Genomic DNA, 9,098 nt, shown 5'->3' on the forward strand with positions numbered 1-9,098 from the left:
CTGCACAGAACATCTCAGCATGAAACGTTTGCTGATGGTGGTGTAGCAAGAACTGCCTTTGTGTAAAAGTTCTTGGTGATCGAATTCCGACGAAAGACTTTCTGGCAGAGCTCTTCCTCCCAGATTCCCAGAACTTTTTTACTGTCGAAGCTCTACCTGCCAGACCCCAGAACTAACTGCCAAAAAACATGCGGAAAAGGCCATGTCGATTGAGAGGTAGCGAGGGGGAAGCAGTACCCTTTCGATTGTCCTGGTTTTTTACTTGTCTGATATGGTCACCCTACATTTGATTATTTTCTGACGTATCCATGCATACCGCCAACATACCCCTAGGCCGGGGTAAGTTGACGGGTTTTCCGTGTCACATATTTTTGTCTTTTGAAAACAAAGACAGTACAACAAATACTTTATTAAAATTCAGGGATGTTGTCAACAGTCTACCCTTTATGCAACGTGTTGTATTTTGCAAGACATTCCCAAATCAAAACGGTAAAATATGAAAACTGAAAACACCGCCAACTAGCCCCGGTCTCCCCTAACGATTCCGAAGAACAAACTGTGACTTCAATATAACCATTTTGAACACTCGTGAAATTACACAGATTTCTATTGTTCCAGTGCGTGTTTGACTTGTCCCTCTGCTCGACACCGCTGCGGGTGACTTTAGTTAGATTACATGCGGAAGGTACCCAAGCAACCAAAAGTTCGTATAAGGGAGCTGCACAAGTTTCTCGTTTTAAGTAATTTTGCAATACGTTTTATGTTCTAATAGCAGCTTCCATTAAAGTTCCATTAAAGCTTAAGCAGCTCGAAAGTTCGCTGTGAGCTTTATATGAACTTTAAAGTGTGCTTTTTAAGTATTATCCGAACTTCTGGTTGCTTGGATAATCCCTAATCCCCACGGTAGCGACCATCTGCCAATCGTAATTACTATTGCTAATGGTTCAGGGTCAAGGAATTCAATCAATGTTTCGTATGACCTCACACGAAATATTGTTCCACATGATAGAAGACAAGTGTATTTCATCGCTATCCAGAAACCAGGAAAAACCAGCCTCAGATCACAACTCGTATCGACCGATAGTAATGCTGTCCTGTATCTGGAAGTTGTTCGAGAAATTGTTATTGTTTCACCCTGACAATTGGGTCACTATATGAAGATTATCCTTTATTGCATAAACTTATAAATATAACAATATACATGTTCAACCTTCAAAACTTCAGAATGATTTTTAATTGATTTTCCAAAAAAATGTAAACATGTCCTCGTTTGACACTATCGATCTTCCTTGACAGTTAATTTAGCCACGTGGGTTAACATTTTTTAGTGATCCCAGCAAAAGGATAGGGATAAAAGCAGCAGGTGTGGTCGTGATAATTCAATTTTATAAAATAATTTTTATTTGTTATTTGCGTTAAAAAAAAGTGAAAAAAAGTTCGATTACGTATCTCTATAGTCAGCTGCATCGGAAAAAAAAATCAAAAACAGTATATGGCTTAATCACCCAATTGGGTCAAAAATGGAAAACCGAACAAGCTCATTGTTACGTATATATTCAATAGGATAGAATTCGCAGAGCAAAACTGAGTTCCAGTTACCACTGTACCTACTCTACCCTTACTGATAACAGTGATAGTAGTGGTGAGGCAGGACAGTAGATCGAGTACCGTGCCGGGTACATAGCACAGATCAGTCAGTCAGTTTTCGCATACCGATCGGTGAAGAACTTAGAAAAATTACAGTCCACTAAACCAAACCCGATTATCACGTGTGTCTTAATTAAAACCAACAGAGTGAATAATTCACAAGGTGTCTCTAATCGAGAATCCGTATTCCGCTGCCATTAAGCACGTTTTATCGCGAGTGCGTTGCCGACCAGTTAATTAGGATTATACCATTCATTTCTGGTCCTTCGAGCCGGATAGGCAAAGACCGCGAAAGACACTTCGGTTTGCGCATAGTTTGAAACAGTGGCATTCAATTGCGACCATTGTTCGTCAGTGTCTGGCATTCGAATTGTCGATAGTTTCGACTCCAATTGATCAGTGCCTTCAAAATCGGCGATTCCATTGCTGATGTAAAGTGGATAAAGCAATTAGTTGCAGTATATTCTGGATCAACATAGTCACACTTTGTGAACCTGAAGCTAAAGATTGTTAGTCGACTAACCGCATGGATGTTCCCCGATCGGATACTACAAGAAACAGATAAGTAGCAAGTGTGTGTGGGATCGAGTGGTTGAGTTGATTTGGCTAGGCGTGATTGCTATGTGACGTGATGCCACCATGAACGCACTTTGTTAGATCAATTTATTATAAGGTGCACAGCGATTGTTGCGAGACAAAATTGAGACAAATAAAGATTTTTCGTTTGTAGTGGTTGAGATTCTCCGGTTGATTACTAATCATTGGTATTTTTCGATTTCTGTATACTGATATTCCGACGATAATTTATCGGTTGAAACCTGTCAGTTCTGTCAATTCGGTCTGTCGCTTGAGGTCTCGGGAGTGATCGTAGTGTTCTGAAGTGATTTAGTGCATAATGCCTTCTGTGGATCTGAGGCAGTTGTTGAAACAGGAGCGCCAGGTGAAATTATCGCTAGAAAATGTACAGGAGTTTGTAGACAACTATCAAGAGGAACGTGATAAGGGCATGGAGGAGCTACGATTGAAACAGTTAGATGAAATTTATAATAAATTTTGTGATGTCAGAGTGAAAATTGAATTGCTGTTAGACGAACGAGGTGCAGGAGCGAAACAAGATAGTGATGATGAGACCGCCGGGAAAGCTACAATCATGTCGAAAACTGTGCAAGATGAAAACGCGAGATCTTTTAAAGATTTTGAAAATTCGTGTTTCAGACTCAAAAATGTTTTACTTGGTAAGTGCACACAGCGCGCTGGAATAATTGCTGATCGTCAGCCGATTGTTGCTGGTTCAGTTCAACCCTCCCGTACGAAATACCCGGAGCTGAAGCTTCCTACTTTTTCCGGGAAATTGCAGGAATGGATCAATTTTCGTGATAATTTCAAGTCATTAATTCATGATAACGGAGACCTGTCTACAATTGATAAATTCAATTATTTGCGCGCATCTCTGAAGGATGAAGCTTTACTTCAAATTAATCAGGTTCAAGTTACTGCTGCAACATATAATATTGCTTGGACTATCCTTGGAGCAAAGTACGAAAACCATAAATTAATTGCGCAGGAGCATCTCAAGGCGTTGTTCATGGTCCCTGCAATGAAATCAGAATCTTTCGAAGCGTTGAACGCTATTCTAATGACCTTCAAGATAAATCTTCAGCAATTAGAAAAATTGGGTGAGAGAACAGATAACTGGAGCACGATCCTCGCGTTTATGATGTCGCAGAAGTTGGACAACGATACTCTACGTCATTGGGAGACCCACCATAGTTCAAAGGATATTCCGAAGTACTCAGCTTTAGTGGAATTTCTGGAAAACCATTGTTCGATCCTACTTTCAACATCTTCACGCAGAGGAATAGAGTACAAACGTCCATTTAAGGCTCCCGCTGTTCACACGGCTATTACAGCGACCAGCAACTGCTCAATTTGCAACGGCGGATCTCATTCGTTGGAACAGTGTCGACGGTTCAACAAAATGAGGGTGATTGACAGGAAAATGGCCATCCGAAGACTTGGGTTATGCTTAAATTGTCTACTTTCCGAACATTTCGTTGCGGAATGCACCAGAAACCCATGCGGCAAGTGCGGTCAGCGCCATCACCATTTGTTGCATCCCTTCGTGCCCAGCCAACTTGGTGGAGCACCAAACACCAACCAAAACCAAACACAGAACAACCCGAGAAGACCTCAAGCCGCGAATTCACAACACCAGTCGCAATTACAATCGCACACAAATGCTCAATCCCGGACGAACAATTCTCAAGTAAACCCACAACAAACACCAGTTCAGAACACAGTCTCGCAACCAACACGACAGCCACCTCCCACTCCTACTTCCGCCACGTCACTCCACACTGCTACACTACACAACACTGTACATCATCGAAACACTACACTTCTGTCAACCGCAATCATCAAACTAGGCGACCGATCAGGAAACACGATCATCGCTAGAGCGCTATTAGATAACGGTTCACAGATTTGCATGATCACTGAAAATCTGTCCCAGAAGCTCAATTTCAAACGACTTCGTGAAAATTTGCCTGTGAAAGGGGTTGGAAGTTCATTGACCATTTCCAAGCAGTCTATCCTTGCGAAGGTTTTGTCGCGATGTTCATCCTACGAGACAGCTGAGTTGAAGTTTTTCGTAGTACCGCAGATCACACTGAATTTGCCACAACGAAGTTTCGATATAAGTTCCTGGAAGGTGCCTGCCGAAATCCAGCTTGCTGATCCAAAATTATTCGTATCCAATACCGTAGATGTGATTTTGGGAGTGGCAATCTTTTATGATCTACTGTTGAACGAGCAGTTGAAACTTCTCGATGAAGGTCCTATTCTACACAACACCGAGCTAGGTTGGATTGTGGCTGGAGAAATATCCGATGATCCAACTACTACGTTCAGCGCTACAGTTGCCACATCGATAACCACCGAAGAGGTCTACGAACAACTGTCTAGATTCTGGGAACTGGAGTCATGTCGAACGAAGAGCTGTCTGTCCATCGAAGAGTCAGCATGTGAATCTTTTTTTGAGCAGACGACATCACGAGATAAGGACGGAAGATTTAGAGTAGCGCTTCCAAAGAAGGAGTTCATGATGGAACGGCTTGGGAATTCCAAATCGATTGCCACTAAACGCTTTTTGGCCCTTGAGAGACGATTGAATGCTAATCTGGAAATGAAGGCTCTTTACACGGAATTCATCCACGAATACTTGTTGATGGGCCATATGAGGGAGATCAACGATAACGACAGGGACCCAGTCCATGCATATTACTTGCCGCATCATGCAGTGATGAAGCCCGATAGCACCACGACAAGGCTCAGAGTGGTGTTCGACGCTTCGTGTGCGACAGATACGGGAGTTTCGTTGAACGATGCGCTCATGGTTGGACCAGTGGTCCAAGAGGATCTGCTGTCCATTTTGGTTCGATTCCGGCTTCACAAGTTCGCAATTATAGGCGATGTGGAGAAAATGTACCGCATGGTTAATGTTCATCTGCAAGATCAGCCTCTTCAAAGAATTCTGTGGAGGGAATGTATTGACGAGTCTATTCGTACATATCAACTATCCACTGTAACGTACGGAACGTGTTCAGCGCCCTATTTAGCGACTCGGTGTCTTAACAAGTGCGCCGAAGAAGGAGAAGAGAAGCATCCACTGGCCGCCAGTACTATAAAGAAGAACTTTTACGTGGACGACATGTTAGCAGGTGCTGATTCGGTTAAAGAGGGTGTTAAGCTTTGCAACGAAGTTTTATCACTTCTTGGTTCGGCAGGATTCAATCTTAGAAAATTACACTCAAACGAGCCAGAGATTTTGAGAGGCATTCCATCATATCTGCGGGACAAGCGTGAGGTCCTTGATATTGATTCGACTTCCACTGTAAAAACGCTGGGTCTCATCTGGGAGCCATCAACGGATAACTTCTGGTTCAAGCTGCCGCGGTGGAATCCTGCTACCCCTATTACACACCGTATTGTTTTATCAGATGCAGCTCGTTTGTTTGATCCCTATGGATTAGCAGGGCCAGTAATTGTTCGAGCGAAAATGTTTCTCCAAGAACTTTGGAAAGGAAAGTATTCTTGGGATGAACCATTGAGCCAACAATTGCAGCTAGAATGGTTGGAGTTTAGGAGCAGCATGGAGAGACTAAGCGCAATTTCCGTACCCCGCTGGATTGCATTTAATGACAATGTAGTCGCATGCGAACTCCACGGATTTTGCGACGCCTCGGAAAAGGCATACGGTGCTGTTATATACTTACGCTGTGTTGCGCAGAATGGCCAAGTGACCGTTCGACTAGTGATGGCAAAATCCAAGATAGCACCATTGGAAGATCAGGGCAGACGAAAGAAAAGGCAATCAATACCCAGATTAGAATTGTCATCAGCATTGTTGCTAGCGCATTTATACGAAACAGTATCAAGCAGCATCCAGATTTCTGAAAAGGTCTACTTCTGGACTGATTCGACCATCGTTAAATATTGGCTATCGTCACATCCATCCAGATGGCAAGCATTTGTGGCCAACCGCGTATCGGAGATACAACATATAACTCGAGGAGGTACCTGAAATCATGTGCCCGAAATAGACAACCCGGCCGACATTCTCTCTAGGGGAGCCTCACCTACTCAGCTTGCTGAATGCACGAAGTGGTGGACCGGAGCTGATTGGCTGCAGGACAATTCGTGTTGGCCAAAGATCACCGAAGTTGCTGAGCAACATTTTGATTCCGTGATCCTAGAAGAAAAACCGCTGGTTGCTACTGCGTTGCAAATTTTTCCACCCAACGAGATATTCCGACTACACTCCTCCTTGCTAAAATTGGTTCGATTAACTGCGTGGATACTTCGGTTTACCGTCAATTGCAAGCGTAAAAACAGAACTTTGATCAGCACAAAGACAAGTTCTCAGGCTCTTACAGCAAAGGAGCATGACAGCGCGTTGACTACTTTAGTTAAGGTGGCACAATCCGAGTGCTTCCCAATAGAGATTGCTGATCTGGCTGCATCTGGCGAAGTGAAATCCAGTTCAAGGCTACGCTCAATGGACCCTGTGTTAACAGAAGGAGTAATTCGCGTTGGTGGACGATTAAGGCACGCTCATGTGTCATACGAAAGAAAGCATCCTATGATATTAGATAGTAGACACCCACTTACAAAGCTTATCATGGTTGATTATCATCATCGACTACTTCATGGAGGGCCACAGCTGATGCTCTCTTGTATGAAAGAAAGATTTTGGCCTCTGTATGGGAGAAACCTCGCGAGAAGAGTAGTACACGAGTGTGTACCTTGCTTCAGAGCAAAACCTAGTGTTCATGAACAAATAATGGGAGATTTACCTGTGGAACGAGTTTCTCCAGCGCCAGCGTTCCTACGCGTCGGGATAGATTATTGTGGCCCGTTTGATGTCCGTAATTCTCAGCGCAAAGGGGATTGGGTGAAATGTTACATATGTCTATTTGTATGTCTTGTTGTTAAGGCTGTTCACATAGAAGTCGTGTCCGATCTCACGACCGAGGCCTTTATTGCTGCCTTAAAAAGATTCGTTGCAAGACGAGGAAAACCTGAGAGCATATCTTGCGACAATGCAACTAATTTCGTAGGTGCTCGACGAGAATTGCGTGAACTACATAGATTATTCCGAGCAGAACAGTTCAGGGATTCCGTCGTCACAGAAGCAGCTAAGGAGGCGATAGAGTTTAAATTCATTCCTGCAAAATCACCAAATTTCGGTGGGTTGTGGGAGGCAGCCGTCAAATCACTCAAAGGTCACATGCGGAGAGTAATTGGTACCAGTATTCTAAGACCAGATGAATTTCTGACAGTTGTCACCCAAATTGAGGCCTGCCTAAACTCCAGGCCTATCACACAGAGATCTGGAAGCATTGACACCGGGGAACTTTTTGATCCAACGACCCCTTACTGCAATTCCAGAACCGAGCTTAGCAGAAATTCCGGAGTACAGATTGAGTAGATGGCAAAGGATTCAGCAATTCGGCCAAACTATTTGGAAACGTTGGTCAACCGACTATTTGTCTGATCTACAAAATCGCAACAAGTGGACAAGAAAAAGAGATAATTTAAACATCGGAACGATGGTTCTGCTAAAAGAGGATAACATACCTCCTCTCAAGAGGCAGTTAGCACGTGTTATAGAAGTCCATCCAGGAACTGACAACAACACACGAGTTGTTACAGTTCGAACGAAGTGTGGAACATATCGTCGAGGAATCCAGAAAATTTGTATTTTTCCCCATCCGGGACAATGAGCCGCACACCTCGCAACCGCTTGTCAACGATTAATTGTAAGCCCCCAATGGGGCACATTTGGCAGCTAGCGGTACATTGTAGCCGTGAATGCCAGGGGGCGAATCACAAGTTATGTTCAACTCACTGAAGTATATCAACGGACCCTACTGCTTTGCTTTTCTTCCGTTAGGGTTGTGAGCATCAAACTACATTGTCCCTGGATAATTGCTACCAAAGAAGTTTCGCTAGATGACCGTTCAACATATCTCATCATCTGAATGCAACCATATTGATTTCAAGCCCCCACGGGGGCAACTGTCGGCAGGGTGCGGTACATCCTACCGCGCATGCTACGGGGGCCGACCCTTAAGTTACGTTACACCCTCATTTTTGTTTTCTGGATTCCAATCGCTTTGTACTCTCCAACAGATGTGATGTGTCATCCACCATTAGTTAGTCAATCGCTCGTGTTTATTGATGACTCCGTAGGATCGTCATCCATCGCCACACTTCAACAAGATTCGACGTCTCTGTTATGGACAGGTGGCTGTCAGCCTACAATAGATGAGTATTCAATGCCCCCAAGGGGCAAACTTGGCACTGAATGGAACCTATTTCCATTATCTAGCCAGGGGGCGACTTTTAAGTTACGTGTAACCTGTACACGCTAGAGTTCCAGACTTAAGCTGGTCTATTCTTCCGCAGGTCGCTGGATTCAACTCTCAACGCTGTTGTCAACATTGAATTCTCCGTCGATTGATCCTCAGGTTCCACAGAAAAATCTCCCATTATTTGTTCATGAACACTATGTTTTGCTCTGAAGCAAGGTACACACTCGTGTACTACTCTTCTCGCGAGGTTTCTCCCATACAGAGGCCAAAATCTTTCTTTCATACAAGAGAGCATCAATCGTAGCTCCTCCATGCCCTTATCACGTTCCTCTTGATAGTTGTCTACAAACTCCTGTACATTTTCTAGCGATAATTTTACCTGGCGCTCCTGTTTCAACAACTGCCTCAAATCCACAGAAGGCATTATGCACTAAATCACTTCAGAACACTACGACTCATATTTGGCAGGCTTATGAAACTGATTTCCCATCGATTTACATGTGTTCCGAAAACGTCAATATTGAATATAACCAGCTAATGAATCTTAGTTTACATAAATGAGAAAGGCACAATCGC

General features: G+C 43.6%; 2 protein-coding genes across 2 annotated transcripts; both read left to right on the plus strand.

Annotated features, from left to right (window-relative positions):
- The first annotated feature begins 2,542 nt into the window (after nucleotides 1–2,542).
- On the plus strand, nucleotides 2,543–6,229 carry LOC131695840 (uncharacterized). Its single transcript, XM_058984379.1, has one exon. The coding sequence runs from the start codon at nucleotides 2,543–2,545 to the stop codon at nucleotides 6,227–6,229; it is 3,687 nt and encodes a 1,228-aa protein (XP_058840362.1).
- Nucleotides 6,230–6,988: 759 nt separating this feature from the next.
- Nucleotides 6,989–7,636, plus strand: LOC131695851 (uncharacterized). Its single transcript, XM_058984391.1, has one exon. It carries the CDS (start codon nucleotides 6,989–6,991, stop codon nucleotides 7,634–7,636), a length of 648 nt encoding a protein of 215 aa, XP_058840374.1.
- Nucleotides 7,637–9,098: the final 1,462 nt, after the last annotated feature.

This window comes from Topomyia yanbarensis, chromosome 1, assembly GCF_030247195.1.
Source record: "Topomyia yanbarensis strain Yona2022 chromosome 1, ASM3024719v1, whole genome shotgun sequence".
NCBI classification, from domain to species: Eukaryota; Metazoa; Arthropoda; class Insecta; order Diptera; family Culicidae; genus Topomyia; species Topomyia yanbarensis.